The 19,321-nt window shown below is 32.5% G+C and overlaps 2 protein-coding genes across 2 annotated transcripts in view; both read right to left on the bottom strand.

Moving 5' to 3' along the window:
- Positions 1–10,582, bottom strand: part of LOC124543353 — a 59,525-nt gene extending 48,943 nt beyond the window's left edge. Inside the window, exons 1-2 of the mRNA XM_047121553.1 lie at positions 10,457–10,582; positions 7,954–8,153 (exon numbers count right to left, since the gene is read on the bottom strand). Of these exons, the coding sequence (XP_046977509.1) occupies positions 7,954–8,153; positions 10,457–10,556 (300 nt within the window). The 5' untranslated portion in view covers positions 10,557–10,582. The remainder of the gene's footprint in view (positions 1–7,953; positions 8,154–10,456) is intronic.
- Positions 10,583–13,560: 2,978 nt separating this feature from the next.
- LOC124542847 lies at positions 13,561–14,622 on the bottom strand. The gene has a single exon (XM_047120732.1). The coding sequence runs from the start codon at positions 14,596–14,598 to the stop codon at positions 13,561–13,563; it is 1,038 nt and encodes a 345-aa protein (XP_046976688.1). The 5' UTR covers positions 14,599–14,622.
- Between the last annotated feature and the right edge of the window lie 4,699 nt (positions 14,623–19,321).

The following is a 19,321-nucleotide window of genomic DNA, read 5'->3' as shown; positions in this document are numbered from 1 at the left end:
TATGACGTTTTGTCTTGTTCCAATCTCCTCAGCAATTCTCTGTTGAGTAGCCCCAGCTTGGAGCATGCCTCCTGCCCTTAGCATTTCTTCTCTCGTTAAATGGTACCGCTGCATGATGCACACAATAGGTTTAACTCGAAATTAATCGATAACTTGTTATAAAACTTAAATTGGACACAAAAAAATATCTTAATATGACGGTAGGTAAACGAAACCTTCGGCCATCGCTACCATTATGTCGCGTAAAAATTTTATTTTTATTTATTTATGTCAAATTCAAATTTAGAATCGTCCAAGAAGGTTTACAAAATAGTCTTTATTCAAAAGATTTTAAAACCGGATATGATTTTTTGAGTTTAAGAATTTTATAAAAAATATCCCTAGACGGTGTTGATGTGTATATATCATTTGATATTGTCGATTTTATCGATCGCTGAATAATGAAATTAACAGTACCTGCTAAATATTTAAAAATGTAATGCACGCAAATATGACTAAATGCATTTTAACCAAGAAGGTCGACTTATTGATTTTGAATACATATAATAACAGTTATAATCCCACCATTAGAGAAGCTTAACTAAATTTTCGATCAAAATTTCCTACGGTCTTGAAAAATCTCAATTTCATTACTAAAGTTTTTATTAGATGCGTAAATACTTCAGGCAAATTTAGGAATTGGACTCTCCGATATATTTTATCTGCGATATATTTTGAACTTTCGTCTCGATGAGTGATGTATTGCTAACTTTTTCAAAAACGAAGTTTGTATGTTCTTTCTAATTGTGTATCTACCGTACATATTGTGGTTTAGTAACGTAATTACAAAATCATCCTTTAGCTAAAGGCTTACAAACTACATACAGGACACAAAGGAACGCCGCCTCTAACACTAGTGTGCCGTGTGCCGGGTAAGTGCTATCAACGTGATAGCGAAGTAATGGAATGATTATCACTGTATTGAAGGTACACACATTCCGATACCGTTTCAATTGTATATTAGCATGTAAGTGAAATATATTTACGTAATTAAATTTATATACCTTAATTATGATGTAGATTAAGTATTACAACTATTTACTTTGGATGCACTCATGCAATGCAATTAGATAATGAATAATGAAGGCATAGTCACAGTGGCGGACTAAGCCCGTCAGAGGCCCGGGGCGGCAAAGTTGAATGTGCTCCAGCTTTAAAAAAAAAATAGTTTTACATAGTTTTCATTCAATTTACATTTGCGTTTATACATATTTATTTATGTTCATGTAGAAAAACTTAGTATTTTGATCTTGATGAGATTATACAGGTATTAAGCCGATTTTTAAAGTCTTGTTTAGGATTTGATCGGGAATGCATTTGGGGCCCCCAAACTAAAGGCCCGGGGTGACCCACGCCTTCCGCCCCCTATTAGTCACTAGAACTAAGTGATCAAGATAAAAAACTGCTGCTGTGTAGTACAACAACTATAGATATTGGTCAACACTAATCAATTAAAATAAAGTATTAATACACTTTTAAATTAAATAATATTTAAAACTAGCATACAAGTGAAATAACAACTAAAAAAAAATTTAAAAGTATAAGTATGCTTATTGCTTGAAATAGTAACTATACTGATTCCTCAAACTTAAAAATATTTTGATTGCAGATATGTCTGTTTGTTAAGTTAGAACTTCTGATGCATGAAGTAATTGGTAAAAAATTACCTGTATCCTTGCGATGGTATAGCAAAGGTATTTTTATAGGGTTTCGAAGTACCTAAATTACGTAGATTGAAATGTCATTTAATTGTTACAAATTTATTCCGTTCATTAATTTATGTAAAAACCATAAATCGTTAAAGAAGCGGCGTTTCTTCAATTAATTTTAAAACGCCTTAAGCGTCTTAAGTGTTCCACCCAATTGTTACATTATACTAATTATTACACACACACAATTAATGTTACATTATATTATGATTCCTAGCAAATTTATACTAGAAATCTGTTTAGTTTCTCCGTGGTTAATATCTGACGACCTCCGTGGTCAAGTACGACGACACCGTAAGTACACCGGTTTTCATGGGTACGCCACTCCGAGGTCCCGGGTTCGGTTCCTAGCCGAGTCGATGTAGAAAAATTTCATTAGTTTTCTACGTTGTCTTGGGTCTAGGTGTTTGTAGAACCGTCTTTACTTCTGATTTTCTTTAACATAAGTGCTTTATCTCCGTACATTAGAATCAGAGTGATGTATGTATGTATGTGATGTTGTCCAATATTTATTTATTATTTAAAATATTAATCTTAAAGCTTCTTCTCCACACTGGTCATGCATACTCAATAATGCTATGAACTAATGCGTAATATAAAGACATTATGGAACGCATTTTTGTTAAAATTAAGACTCGTTCTTTTATAGACTAAACCTTTAAAAAAATTGTCATGATCTCTTAATTTCCTTGCGAAATTTTATATCGGTAATAATGCCTTAATTACGTACTTTCTCAACTTTAATTTTTTTTTATTTTATTTGCGCTTTAATTAACAGATTGCTGTCTATTTCAAGCATATGACTAGAACCAAAGTAATGAATTGCCATGAATTCTATATCTTTTTAATTTCAACAACAATAGGAGATGATTGACGTTGTCGAACGCATTGCTAAAGTCAGTACAGATCGAGAAACTTTAATGCGTATTTCATACGTCATATTTTGGTACATTATTGAGAGAACAGAAATGAGTATTTAAATCCCTTTATATCTTTTTTTATTTAAAGTATTGTAAATGGTACATTCTTTAAATTTTATATAGCTTAAACTTAATTAAAAAGCTTTTTGTATAATTGATTAAATAAGTTTTATTATTAGTTATTAATTAGTGCGCACGCCCTCGCCAGCTTTGGTTATAACGGTACTTCCAGACATTTCATTTTACTAGAAATGATCGAAGTTGTTCCACGTGTAGTCTTAACAAAGGATCAAAACTTATGCAAGCTTCTGCAAACATCCGATTCTATTCCTTTTGTAAAGTTGGTATAATTTCCACCACTTTGTTTATGCGAAAGTTTAATAATTTAAGCTCAAGAAAGTCTTAGTGGTTATTAAAAATAATTTGTCATTAAATAAATATATAATTCTGGATTCCAATCACACGACTTAAATGCTATACGTAACTGTATTGTTTAAATCTGTATACATACAAATAACAAACACAAGTTACTTGTATTTATTAAATTTCCCTTTTTAGTTATTAAATGACAGATATTAAAATAAATATTTTGAGTTTTAATTATACAGAGATATTCAAAAAGAGAATAAACAATGCTGTTTATTGAGAGTTTATTAAGCAAAGGGGAAAGGCACTCCTTTATTAATAGGAATATCTGAAAACGCCAATCAATGAGCTTTATGCACAAAGCAATGATTTTGTTGATTTGAAATGCACCATCCATTTTAATTAAACTACGATTTCCATCTGGAATATTTAGAAAAAGAATATTTAGAAAAACAATGGACAGTAAAGGCACTTCTGTACTAGTTGATGTACAGTCGGGGCAAGAAAAGGTCCGTCACCCTAAGATCTTTTTTCTTGTTGATGCTGCTGGGTAGGTACCACCCTAAGTAACAGTACGCTAAACAACAGTACGCAGTATTGCTGTGTTCCGGTTTGAAGGGTGAGTGAGCCAGTGTAACTACAGGCGCAAGGGACATAGCATCTTAGTTCCCAAGGTTGGTGGCGCATTGACGATGTAAGGAATGGTTAATATTTCTTACAGCGCCATTATCTATGGGTGATGTTGACCACTTACCATCAGGTGGCCCATATGCTCGTCCGCCAACCGATTCCATAAAAAAGAGCAATAATCTGCTTTACCGATCGAGAATGACATATTGCGTCACAATGATTTGATGTTTAGATTCAAAAGGTACTAAAAGTGTAAGACTTAAACTGTCGATTGTTTTCTTACTCTGACTGTACCTTCATAGATATCCAATTATACTCCAGCCACATTCGATCTGGAATTTTAGTAAACAAACCATGTGTCATCATAATTAGGGTTGATACACTCTTAATAAAAAATAATAATTATTATAATTACAACTATATTCATTATAAAACAATTTCCTGTTTAAACACAAAAATTTTAATTTAATACAGAATCCAAAAATTTTAATTAGCCGGTCAATACATAATTTATATGAAAATTAGCTCAAAATAAAAGTTTAAAAATTTTTAATTACCACTATAATATTACTACAAAACTAACAACCCTATATTTTAATACTGACGTAAAGAAATCGCAGGTTTGTAACATTTGGAGTGTTTTTTAAGCAATTAGCGGATTTAGGAAGGTATATAATAGCGATACAGGCCTTTCGTAATTGGTGGTGTATATTTTTAGTCGTATTATAATGGTAGTATAACCACAACAGGTTAAGAATGTTAACATTACACACAAAGTTTCATTACACATAGATTAAAAAAAAATACGTCTTGTTTTGGCTAGCATAAATATAGCACTAAAATCACTGTTTCAAATTAATCTTAATGAGTCCTGTCGTTTGGGAGGCGATAGATAAAGATAAAGCGAATTACGAGGTAATTTCTGATATTATTTTAAAATTGGAGGTATTATTTTTGAGATCTACATTATTCCAGATGATCATAAGTATTATAATTATAACCAAGAATGCGCTTAGTCCTTTGTCTTAAATATTTTATTATTAATCATCTAATTTAATTTTTATTAACATCAGAAATAATTGTTGTACCTATTTCTAAAAATGTTTTGAGCATCTGCCTGACGTTGGTTGCTAAGCAAGGCTTTGTTATTAAACATTCCACATCGAATTTGGCTGGAGTATAGATTCGAAGTCTAAAACGTATAATATTACTAAATCATACTTTTATTTACCTTCTGGTAAGAACACTGAAATATCATTCTATTTTATAATTCTTCTCGTCCTTGTCGATTAAAACGAACATCGTAGGAAAGCCTGAATGTTTCGGATGATCGTCTGCCTCATTTTTATTTAAAGAATTGGAGCAGAGTGGTGGGGTAACATCTAAAACTTATCTTGAAATAAGATGAGCCTGAACCCAGCTGTGGGATAATTATTAGCAGTTTTAACCGTTTCAATCTATGTATAGTATTTATACGAGCGTTTGTAACTATCCAAAAAACGATCGATACCTCATTTTGAAAATGATGATTTGAAAATACAAATTCGTCTCACTAATTATGCAAAACAAACCGCGTATAAATTCTTGCGAAACCAATATAATAATCGTTCATTTCGTATTTAATTCGCGAACTCAGTATTCGTCCGCTTAAGTATTTAATTTGGCCATTTAAAATTTTAATTGCCAGTTTAGATTAATTATTGCCCTCTTTAAGAAGCGCATTTTACTCATTTCTAGTGATTTACTAGCTGTGCCCGCGACATTGTACGTTTTTGAATATAACAAAAAAAATATTGTAGCCTAAGTTACTCCTTATTATATCAGTTATCTGTCAGTGTAAGTCTCGTCAAAATCGGTCCACCCGTTGCAAAGATTAGCCGGGACAAACAGACAAACCGAAAAGAATTTTAAAATATGTTATTTTGATGTATGTACCGTGTATATGAATTGAGTAAAAAGGGGCTAATTTAATATTACAAACTGACACTCCAACTTTATTAAATGTATAGATATGGACTATTATTGCTAGTTAAATATTTTTTCTCATAAATCATTTAACGCCGCTCGGCTAAGTATTTAATAAGGTTGATCAATTGTTTCTCAATTTATTTCCAACATGATGCTCAAATTCGTTAATTTGCAAAAGGTTATTATACAATAACTTGTGAAATTGATGAAATGTTTCTTCGAAACTTTTGTCCGGTTGAAATAGACATTTCAGTTCATAGAGCTGAAAATTATTGGTAGAGTTGGTGTGGATTTTCGGAAATATCATTTAAAACACAGAAGATTATACTAATTTCAACTCTATAATTATTACAGCAAGGTTTCAATTTATTGATTTTCTATATTTCTTTATAATTTTGACAAAATATTTCTTTTATTGATAAATGTAAACAGTTTAAAAAAATAAAATAATTCCGCTTGACTTCTCTTCAGTTACTTCGCCTGTTTTTACTAACTTAATTCAAATTCTTTCTATGAAAAAAAGGGAAGGGAATTCCATATATAGGGTATGATTAAGTCTCATTAACTATATGAATAATGTATAACCCTTCAGTCATGAAACCAATCAATAGAATGAAAGCGATTATTTAAAATTCGTTCGCCGATTGTAAGTAATACGGCTGCTATTTGCTTCACATTCAACTACTTACAAAATTTCAAAGGGACTACTGTAAATGTCTAATTCACACATCCAAAACCACATTACGTTCATTTCAGGATGAGGTATGCGTTGATATAATGTTAGGTACAATGCAAGACAAACGGTTTATCCTATCTATCTTGCATATCTTCAGGCTCAATAGATTATACTAATTTAGTAATGGAACGTTACTATGCGCAATAGCACTAAGGAATACATCTATACTATATATGATACTACTAGTATTCTTATTAATTACTTTATGCTTAAAATCAATATTTTTTGTTAAAAAGTCAATTTCTAGTGGCGCGGCTATCGTAGGGCAGGTGGTGCAGTACACCAGGGACCCGGACTTCAGGTCTTCAGTGCCCTCTAAATTAAACCTTAAACTTCTGAAGCTAGAAAAACACGACCCTGCGCACAAGGTATCTTATTTGATATCTATAATTTTAAAGGCCAACTAATAATAGTTAAAGAGGGATGGGAAAGAGGGGGTGAAGGCCCGATTATTTTTCTATGCACCGGGGCCCCTCCTCACCTAGCTACGCCACTGTTCATTTCAGTTTATTAATTAATAGTTTCGTTGATAAAATATTTAAACAAACAATGTAAAATAACAAGATAATGAATTTCACGCTCATCTCGAAAATAGTCTAAATTTGAAGCGAACCAAACTGCGAAGCGCTCATAATGAAATAATAATTTATATAACATAATACATCATTCTCCGAAGCGAGTTGCATCGTCAGGTTTAACAATTATTCAAGCTACGCATTATACAAAACTCCTTTTATTTGAGTATAAATATATCAACGGGTGCCGTTTACACACAAGGAATGGAGAGGAGGAGGAGAGGCCAAGGAATATAACAGCATAAGAGAGCGTTTTACTATTTGCCGTATAAATACCGATGTAAACATCTTCCAACAACTAACTCGTAGTTTACTCTCTAAGCGAGCCAATAGATGTTTCACATCAATAGTATGCTTTAAGGGATGGTTTTTAAAAGTAAATATATACGTCATCATTTTATTATTTTCGCACGTTATTCATTTAAATTAAATTATTTTTACACTAAAACCAAACATAATTGAAACCAATATCATAAATTCAGACTGATAAGAAATGAATTGAAGATTCCCTCACACAATTTCAATTTGTCGTTACGTTAGGTGTTCTGTGGTATTCCGTTGTGATCCGTGATATTTTCTTCAATAAAGTCACTGGGGAACTATTTCGATTTGTCGTTTACATCAGTGGGTAGCGATATATCTTAAACAAAAATTGTATCGGATTCGGGGGCCTTAAATTGAACTATACCTATCCTGTGCCCGAATAATTATAGTAACATAAACAATCATCCTCCTGCCCTTATCCCAATTTTATTTGGGATCGGCGCAGCATGTCACCTTCCATACTTCTCTGTCGGACGTCAACTCACAAGTAACATTCTTTCTAACCATATCCTCTTACATACAATCCATCCATCGTTTCTTTGGTCGTCCTGTACCTCTATATCCTTCCACATCCATGTTTAAGACCTTCCCAATGCCCATAACATGACAGCCGTCTTCGACATAACTGTTCGGCTGGTAACATAAACAATATGTAACTAAATAATTAAAAAATTCAAGACTCTTACATCAGCTTGACTGTTCATGTACGTAAGTTGTAGCCGTCTGTGCTCTTGGAAAGCATTTCGTAGAAACTGCTTGTCCCCATACACCGCAACCTGCAGTTCTTCACGTTTGTCCGTAATATCCTTTCGTAATTGCCGAATGTCGCGACAGTAGCGTTTTTTCTGCTTCGCCAAGTCGCCTTCATGAATCTTACGGTCTCTTTCTAAATGTAAGAAATAGAACTTTTAACATTGTAATGCCACATTAGAAGCATGATTTAAAAACCGTTGGAACAAACGTTATTTTAACAGAATTCCTAAAATTCTCTTCCAATGCCAAGTATTCACTTAATTCAAACATAATATTTAAACCATTATAACTGTTAATCGAAATTTCTCAAAATAGTTATATCCTTCGCTTGAATAATCTGTACACAATTAAAAAAAAAGTTTTAATCACTAGCAAATATAAAGTAAATAATTTATATTAACTAATACATTGAAGAATACTCAAATGTTAATTTGCTATACGATGGAAAAGAGCCGAAGCAAGCACGGTGTATAAACCTAGACTAATAAAATTATAAATCTTAGATATTTAAAGTGAAAAGTGTTTACACGAATGAAAACACTAGAAAACATTGAAAACTCCAAATAACAAAAGGGCAAGGGATCTGTAATGTTATGGAATCTTAAAAAACGTAAATAATTTCCATTCTACTCTCTTTTTCTATACTCTTTACTTGGTGGTAGGGCTTTGTGTAAGCCCGCCTGGGTAGGTTCACCAACTCATCAAATATTCTACCGCTAAACAACAGTACGTATTGTTGTGTTCCAGTTTGAAGGGTGAGTGAGCCAGTGTAAATACAGGCACAAGGGACATAGCATCTCAATTCCCAAGGTTGGTGGCGCATTGACGATTGACAAATAGTTAATATTTCTTACAGCGTCATTGTCTATGGGTGATGGTGACCACTTACCATCAGGTGGCGCATGGGCATATTTTCGCCCGCCAACATAATCCATAAAAAAGACGAACATTTACGTTTGTGCTACACTAAAGATGTTACAACTAGAACAACTTCACGAGAATAGTTTGATTGATAAAACATATACATATAAGGACGGACCCTCACCGGAAGTATTCACCTACAATGTAATGATTGAAGATTTTAGGGATTGCAGTTGTGTCTTTTTATTTACAATAACAGAAAAATTGTACTTGTCTAACGGGCTTTGGTTTGTAACGTAACAAAAACAATGTAAAACTGTATTTTGAGCATTTTCCTGCAGTATAGATAGTTGATTGCAGTCAGTGAGGGACTGTCCTAAGCCTTTTTTACCTTTTTCAGCAGTAAAAAATGGGCAAAGATGGTATTCAAAATAGAAAATTTGGCGTACACTTAAGAAAGTAAGTTAAAAAAGGGAGTACTATTTGTTATGCTTTCTAAAATAATATCTTTCCATTTTAATGGTGACAGAGACTGGATCAGCCAGAACGAAGAGGAGCAGAGTTTTGAATAAGATTGTGTTTTTTATCACAAAAGTAATTATAATTCTTACTTGTAATAGTTATGAACAATATAACATTAAAAATTAAGCCAAACGAGGGCACGGACGCTCAGTTCATGGAATTTGAATGGAAATATATATACAAAAAATAGGATTGGCTTAAAATCTATTTAATACTCACAGCGAATCAAGCCGTCATTCATCACCGTCCATTAGTGAAAAGCCGTATTAAAATCCGTTTGGTAGTTTTTGAGAGTATTGTGCACGGAGGCAGCCGGGAAACTTTTTTTAATAATATATAGTGATGATACACTACAAACATACTCTCTGTGTACATATCCTTAAACCATTTTATATAATTAAATGAGGACTTGTATTTCTTATACTTTTCAGCTTTCTTATTTAAAAAGTATATTAGTATAGTGTTTACATATATATCAATTAGCAATTCTATTATAATATATGCCTATTTTGTGAAATAAATTTATTCTTTTTACTTGGTGGTAGGGCTTTGTGCAAGCTCGCCTGGGTAGGTACCACCCACTCATCAGATATTCTACCGCTAAACAACAATACGCAGTATTGTTGTATTCCGGTTTAAAGGGTGAGTAAGCCACTACAGGCACAAGGGACATAGCATCTTAGTTCCCAAGGTTGGTGGCGCATTGACGATGTAAGGAATAGTTAATATTTCTTACAGCGTCATTGTCTATGGGTGATGATGACCTCTTACCATCATGTGGCTCATATGCTCGTCCACCAACCTATTCCACAAAAAATAAAAATAAATAATAATCTATACTAATATCATAATAGCGAAAGTAATCTGGCTGTATCTCTGTTACGCTTTCACGCTCAATAACTGATCTGAATTTGATAAAATTTTTGTATGAAAGCTTGAAGACCAAGAAATAACTAAATTCTTCTTCTTTTTTTATACCTATATTCTACGACCGCTACACATGCGAAAACCATTATGAAATTTGAATAGTGAGTATTCCCAAACAATACTTACCGTATAGTTTTATTAGTCCGCGATACTGATTAATTTTATCCTTTATTACCCAGTTCTCATCTTGCATACCATGAATACGCACTTTAGCAGCAGACAACATGTTTTTAATAATCAATAAACCACAATTAAAATATCAAAAACTCCTTTACAACTTTATATTTACTATTAATCATAATATGACGTTTCATTGTATACATTTTATTTTGCGAACTCTAACGAGGTTCTATATGTGAGATCATTTGTTAGCTAGTTCTGAATCTAAATAAAAAAAAAGTTATATATATATTAATTATTTTAATTTAATCTCATTGCAGAACTGCTAGTAGTAGAAATGCACAAAGAAAATAAATTTATTGATATTCATATACAGAGTATGCTGTATGATCTACGTATAACTAAGTATATATGTGGTACTACTACTAAAGCCCATTTCTATTAACCATATTTATATGAAAACTGACCTTACGTTTCTATAACATTATGTTCGTTTTATACAAATTCATAACGAATTTAAAAAAACACACACATTTATTGAATTTGCCGTCAGTACTATTTATATAACTTATCCACCCATGCGCTTGGAAAATATGAATATTTTTATTTAAATCCTGAATAAAATTATAAAATATTGTTTTATAGTTGTGTTAAGTATTTTTTTATAAACGCAAACTAATAATCCCTGAAATTGAATGGTACTTACCTTCCTTGATAAAAGGCACACAAATCAATCGTCGGGAGTCGGGGTTGCATACACCTCTGTGTATTTACCTAGGTCTCATCCTGTAATCGTTGAGTATAATCATCCTTTGCTTATCAATTAGTTTATTATTCCGTATTCTTACGTGATCTCTATCTACATTTCATATTGTTGTAGCTCTTTACGGATTACTCCTCCAAAGCGTATAATTTAAAACGAAATATTTTCCACTTGCAACCCTGATTTAGTATTTGATTTTTAAAAATAATATTCCGTTTTTCGCTACCGTTTTTCATTGGAATTAATCTTTCAATAGTGCATTTATCAGTTATACTACAACTTTTTTTCATTTCCTTTATATATATTTTAGATTTATTTATTTATTTATTTAATGCCACACTGTATACTTACATATCATTACAGGATTGTGCCCCAATTCGATATTACAGCACTTTAAAAAAAAACAAATATATATATTATATTTCATCATCATTTTTAATTTAAAGCTAGGATAATATTACTATTCTCCTTTTATATTGTTAAAGTACGAAACCCTCTCCATGCGAATCTTACTTGTACTTGACCGGTTTCCTATAAAGCGCTGTAACGCAAAAATGACTTGGCATTCAAAAAGCTTCACCTGAGGTATACCTTTGTGGATGCTGTATTGGTACCACCCACCCCACAGTTACTCTACGTATTACTATGATCGAACAGAATATTAAATTTTTAGACATACATATTCTATTATAATATTAGTAGCGAAGTATGTAGTAGGTACATGCGCAACGTACACATAGGAGAAGGAGGATGAGCAGAGGGTATTGTAGAGGGATTAGAAATGAATCAGAGGGGTAAATCGTTTATTGTAATAGTAATAATAAATATATAAATATGAGACAACATCACATACATTACTCTGATCCCAATGTAAGTAGCTGAAGCACTTGTGTTATGGAAATCAGAAGTAACGACGGTACTACAAACACCCAGACCTAAGACAACATAGAAAACTAAGGGTAATCTACATCGACTCGGCTGGGAATCGAACCCGGGACCTCAGAGTAGCGTACTCATGAAAACCGGTGTACACACCACTCGACCATGGAGGTCGTCATGTCATGTCATTTGTAACAAATCGGTCTCGTCCATAAGGAGCTGTAATGTTTCAAGTATAGTACGACACAAATTAGATGTAGCATCGGAAAATGCAATGGAATGAAAATAAAACCGATTACTGCCGATTTACACAACCAATAGAAATAGCTCCCTATCGCGCCATTCGACGCCATTCGTCGCTATAGATTCTCGCGTCAGAGAAAGCAAGTGCATGTAAACCGACGTGTCAAATTGACGAATATATTAAGTCATATGACATTACAAGTTATTACGTTTGTGCAAAGATCATATTCGCATGAGAAATAAATATTGATAATTTGGGATAGCGTACTCAATTCGGATGAGATCGGTTTTACGAATTTTGCCGATGCTACATCTAAATTGTGTCGTACTATACTGATTTAATTCGTTTGAATTGTTATAATCGATTGCATTACGTTTACCTGCAATAATAGATGCAAGTTCATTTACTAAATAAAAAGTAATATTTTCCAATTTGCATACAAGAAAGGACTGGATCTGCCTGACACACACGCACGTGTGTAAACCCAAAATAACATCTTCACCGTCGCACGAGATTAATTAGGGAAATTTCTTTCGTTTATTAGTTATTTTATACTCTGTGACTACAAAAAAGGATAAGTCCTGAATAATTATTATCCATACAATAAATCAATTCCCATATTTAAATAATTTCAGCACTCGAAAACATTATTGAGTTACAATATACACACAGTCACATTTGCACACAGATGCAAAATAATAAACAATACAGGATTGTTTTGGGTTTTCATTTTCATTATTTTATATTAAAATCGTAAAATGCATACTGTGGTGAAATATAGAATCTGATTTAAAGGTGATTTTAAAATGAATTCAGGATGTTCTGCACTATTACGCATGTATAATACAATGATATTCTGATAATAATTATAATTTCCATTTGCCATCACAAAATTTCACAAAATTTTACGACTTTGAACTTTGTGACTACGAAAAATACAATAGCAATTTTGGCCCGTGAGTTACTTACGCATACTTACCTTATGCCATATTTCTTGTATGTATTCTTGTGTTTGTACGTGTTCTTTGCATGCGATTGATTGTAGAAATATTTACCAATAAATTATATTCCTACTGCGTAAAACTTGTAAGGGGCACACGCCCTACATTCTATCATAATAAAAATATATAAGTTTCATCTCACTCTTAAAAGTTTTAAAGTTAGATTGTTGGAAAGAAAAAGAAAAAAGTCTTTTGAGAGTTTTAAATAACTGTATTAAATATTTTATTTCGATATATCCTCGGGATCACTTAATAGGGCACACAATCCTCTATGAGGTCCAGCACCACATTTGGTTCCGTATGGACAGTTACTACAGGTCACTCCAGGTTCGTATATTGGAAATCCGTCAATATTGCCAGCAGGTCCGTAGTTACAGAATATGTACGCCATAATATTAGGTTCTTTTTGCTTACTTTCTTTGTCGAACGAATTCAACTTACCGCGATATAAAGGCGACTCTTGGTTAGTGTTTTTAATCGTTGTTGCAAAGTCCTCTAATCGTGACGATTGGGCTACTGTCATGTATTTCGTTCTGCGTAATAAATTTTCTTTTTTAGTACTTGCCGTAACATTTTTCATAGAATTATTCGTAGGGGGCCGTGGTGTCCTTTTCTTCCTAAATAAGACGCAAGAACTTTGTTTGACTGTACATATAGCTTGCGAACAACCTATTCGCCAAGTGGACGCCCAAGCCGCAGCGGAGTACCAATGAGCGTTACACCCACCAGAAGCGCTGCAGTTACTTGGCTTAAAGGACCAAACATATTCCGGGGGTAGAGTTCTAGATCCCGAAAACCACGCACCGACAGCGTCCGCCAATATCTGTGCAACGGTCACCCGAGGCAGTATTGGTCGAACGTCCATGTTTTGTATAACATTGAACCGTATCGTATTCCTACATTCATCGTGTCTTTTTTGACATTGCCGAGCCCATATCTCGGCTATTTCTTCGAGTTCGTAATCCCAGTACATTTTACGCATATTAGCAGCTGGCGGCTGACCTGCCTCGAGACCCAGTGCTATATTATCTCGATGTCGATTGTGTAGTTGCAGAATTTGATATTTCATCCACGTTGTCATTCCCGAAGCAAACAATCTTGGACTATGTTTATCCTTGGCAACGCACAAGGTATGCTGGTTTTTTAAAGAACAGTCAGGATGAGAACAGTAATTGATAACTCGAACAGTTTTATTACCGGTATCACAATATATTGTAACAACAGACATAAAAGAAGTTAAAATATAAATTAGAATATACATTTTCAATAATTGTACGAAAAACAGCAAAAAATTGACATTACGCTTCTTGGTAGTGCTCTAGTCTGTATCAAAGAGTAAATAGACTCTTTTCATGGTTCATTTAAATAGTTTCAACTAGAAGGCTTATATTTATTATCTGTTTTCGAATAAATTGTCATGACACTTATTCACTTTAATAAATCACTGTAAATAAATTAAGTGATTAAAATGTTTGTTTAGTGTTGATTCCCAAAGAGTTCAGAGCACGTTTTTATTTTATGTTATTGAAATGTCAGTGACCAAACAATGGCTTATCAGATAATGCCAATGATTTTACGCAGTTTTACATTTATATTAATGGTGTTAGGATTTTTTTTTAATTCAGAAAGCATTGAATTAACCTCAATTGATCATTTCATAATGTTAGGAGTGTGTGGTGGACTCTCCATAGTTAACCTTGGCATTCTCTTGGAGTCTGGCTTACAAATATGCTCCGACAAGTTTATTGAAGCTTCGTTTTTAATCGCGGGAATTGGATTGAATCTATTAAGTACAATATTAGCTTTTAATGTTTTTTATTCAGAGGGTGTTCCAAGAAAAAATGAAACGATGAACATTTGTGTTATATCAGCGCTTTGTACGATATTTTGCACTGTCGATTTTGTACTTCTTTTAATAAATTAGTTATTATGGAATGAATATATTTATTGTTTACCAATTTGTCTATTTCGAATTATTTAGTCATATTTTAATTAATTTAAAGTCAGTTCCGCATTGCACATAAATACAGCGAATCCATGATTTTCATATGAGAATTGCAAACTCGTATTCACAATAGCTTAATACAATTCAAGCTTGAGTGATGATTACGTCGCAGTCAAAGAGTACGTAATTTGAACAAACGAGACGCTAAAATTGATAAAATTTCTTAGATTACAAATTAAAACAACACGTAGTACTGTATGGATTAAGCGACTCATTTTATTGGAGCAAAATAATTTTATTAGAATCAATTAGTAAATTTGTTATATTTTTAGACGTCTCCAAGCCCAGGGGCAACATAGAAATGGTAGGCTCTAATGATTTTCTAAATATTTTTAACATTTTTTTTTACTCAGTTTGTCAAAACATAGCCTTAACAAATTTAAACAAATTATTTAACATAGAGGAATTATAGTTACTTATTGATCGTCGAATTGAACTACCAACGGTTCGAAAAAGAAAATACCATTGCCTACGAAGAACCGGCTTTAGAAAATCAGCAGTTACTTTGTCAGGGTTACTTAAAACAAATCGTCAGCAGGCAATAATTCACAAGGTGTGCTTTTATCCATAAACTCAGTAATTAAAAAAATAACCTTTTGCATACAAACGTTCCCTTACTTTTTTTTTTAATTTAACAACAAAGACATATTGAGACTTTCTGGGATCCTATTGTACAACCGTAAACATTGGCCCACAAAAGAGTTACTCCCTCTGCAGTCGAGTATAAAGAATAATTAGTTTGTGATTGTTCCTTGTACCAATGTCATGAGTAAAAAAATCGTACAAAATCACTAATACTTTTCCTTAAAATGTAATGTAGGTAACATTACATCATCGAATAAGTACTACGAAGTAACGGTAGTAGTACGTAAAATGAGGATATTTTCGTAGTTACATTACATACAGAATAAATATATATCATCTTGAGAATATATTCATATTTACAATATTTTATACGTACAAATAGATAATAAGAATGATCGTCCTAGAAAGGTTTGGTACTTTGAGCAAATAAGTAAAGAAAGAAGAAATATTTGATCCATTCTATATAATCTTTTAAATAAATTCTAAATAATTTAGATGCTAATATAAATTTTTGACTAGCTAATAAAGATTGACAACGCTCTGAGGAAGAAAACTGGTGGTAACAAACTATTCGAAAATTAAAATAAACTTTGTTTAAGTGGGCTTTTACAAGAACTTTTGAATCGTCATTTAACAATTACGTGAAGCTATGGAAAGTAGTTCCGGTTCGGAAAGTAGATTCTACCACTACTTCTACTCTTTTTCAACATTTAAAAATTACAATCATATTAGTATTCTGTATTCTGCAGCCAAATAGTATAAAATAGTATAGTCAATGTTTTAGATCAAAGTGTGAGTGCGCATGTTATAGGCACAAGAAGCATGTCATCTTTGATTCCAACTGAAACCCATTGGCGAGGTAAGAAGTACATACTTTATATTTCTTTTCTCATCGACCCTAGTGTGTATGGGTAAAGATATATGGCTCTTATTATTATTTCATAAATTATTATTTTTTCTTTTTTCCTTTCTCTCCGTAAGCTATAATTTATTTACTCTTTGTTTAAATACCTCCGAAAATATTATTTAGTAATCTATATTATTATTTTAAATTTGAAATCAACTCTGTCTGCCTCTTTTTCACGACCAAACCGCTGAACCGTATTTGACGAGATTTGGTATGAAGCAAACTTGAACTCGAAGAAAGGACATACTACTTTTTTACCTGGCAAATGACGTCCTAAAACACAAGCGAAGCCGCGGGCTACTACTAGTATTGTATATTATATGTATATCTAGATATCAACAAACATATTACATTAAAATTGTTAACACGTCGGAATCTCGGGGACCCGAGGTCAACCTCTCCAAAAACCGGCCCTGTCAAGAACTTTATTTAGCATAAACTTAAATGAAACATACATAATGTATTAAATACCAATTAATAAGGATACATTATCAAAAGCAATAAGTACATATTCGATTTCATTACTTAAAATTTCTCAAAACTTTTGTACGTTATTTCAACACTTATCACGTAATCCGCACTCGGGTCAATGACAATACTTTGTCAGAAACGTATTTTTGTAAGTACGTTCGAGTATCGAGCGATCCTAAGAGATTTATTTTTATTCCCTTTTTCAATCGTGACCGGACCGACGCGACGGCACAATTAAAACAAAGGTTATTAGTAGAGTTCGTTAAAAAAAAAAAAGTCGCTTCTTCCTCTCCCCGGCTTTTGATCATACTACTATTGGAATGAGAAACGATTTGTTTGTTATTTTTATTGAATACGGATTATTAAGAATTAGCATCGACAAAGAGCTTACGAGTCAATTCCAACAATCGAGCGCTGACTATAATATTTATACAGATCTTTCTAGAATATTGTCCTCACAAAAATCTATATCGGATTGTTAATTAATTTTCTACGATAATGGATAACAACAAAACATTATATACCAATTAATTATTTTATCCTACATATTATAAAACAAAGTCTCCCGGACGCTGTCTGTATATTCGCGATAAACTCCTAAACTACTAATAGACAAAGGGACTCATAAGGAAGGTTTAAGTATAGTATAAGAAGAGCCAAGATGGCCCAGTGGTTAGAACGCGTGCATCTCAACCGATGATTGCGAGTTTAAACCCATACAAGTACCTACCACTGAATATTTATGTCCTTAATTTGTGTTTATAAATCATCTCGTGCTCGGCGGTGAAGGAAAACAACGTGGAAACCTGCATGTGTCTTCCTCTACCTTTTGAAGAGAAGGTTCCATACCTTCTCCTCAAAAGGTAGAGGAAGCCTTAGCCCAATTGTGGGAAATTTATAGGCTGCTGTTGTTGTTGTTTAAGTATATTGTAATAAAACTTCTCACATAATATTAATTTATGTCACTATATTAATTTACCAATCGATACATATAATATTTATCATATCAATAATTATACTAATAAATGTTATTTCAATTAAAATTATAATATAAGTATATTTAAAAAAATCGTGACATTATAAATAATATATGTGGGATTAGTAGGGTGTATCTATCTAAATAAAATTTAAGTCTGGGCTTTATAAGGACCAAGCTAGCTTGGAAACCAATTGATCCCTTATAATTTATTTAACACTGCTCGCTTCCTTTTCGATCATTATCGTGTTTAAAGTAATTCGGAAAATCATTCGAATTGTCGTCAGAATTTCTTATCTCTCATATAATATTTTTTGACAAGGACGTTATCCTCTAAAACTTTTGCATTTTATACTTCCTAAATACAATAAAGTAAACGGTAGAAAATATGTATACTTAAAAAAGAGATATTATCTACAGAATCATCTATGTCTTTGATTATATACGTAATATTTTATAGAAAGAAATAGTTTTGACACGAAACAGGATTTTGGAGAAAGGATTTATTTAATGATTTTCATTCACGTCTTCGTGATAACCTAACCAGAACTGCGCAGGCCTTATTTCATACATAGTCCTAGTCGAAAATGTAAGCAATGAATAGAAACAAGGATTAAAATAAGTAGTTGTAGAAAACTGGGACCGAAGAGAGAGAGAGGAAAGGGGAAAAAAGAAGATAAATAGTAGTTAAAATGCCCTTGAAAAATCAGCCGGAAATATTGTGCGTTGGACTTTTTTTATTGTCTTAAATATAATGAAAAAAAACCAGGAGCCAATTAAGACCTTGAAGTAAAAAGTTATTATGAATTTTACCACAATTACTTAAAAACTTTTTTCTGAATATTCAATGATTCAATGTTTAATGTTGTATATTTTCTAAATATAAATCAATCATGTTAAATATAATTAATTGGAATAGCAGTTAACATTCGAGAACTTCTTCTTGCTCATGCGGATAGAGCCTATGTTCAAACTTTAGTTTGATTATCTGTGGATTGTCGTTCATAGTCCAAGCTGTCACTTTTAGTGCTACCAAATTC

Source organism: Vanessa cardui, chromosome Z (assembly GCF_905220365.1).
Source record: "Vanessa cardui chromosome Z, ilVanCard2.1, whole genome shotgun sequence".
Classification (NCBI taxonomy): domain Eukaryota; kingdom Metazoa; phylum Arthropoda; class Insecta; order Lepidoptera; family Nymphalidae; genus Vanessa; species Vanessa cardui.
This window is presented reverse-complemented; position numbering and strand designations above follow the sequence as displayed.

Coding starts and splice junctions, on each gene's coding strand:
- LOC124542847 (XM_047120732.1), bottom strand. CDS start 14,598: ATGTATATTCTAATTTATATTTTAACTTCTTTTATGTCTGTTGTTACA.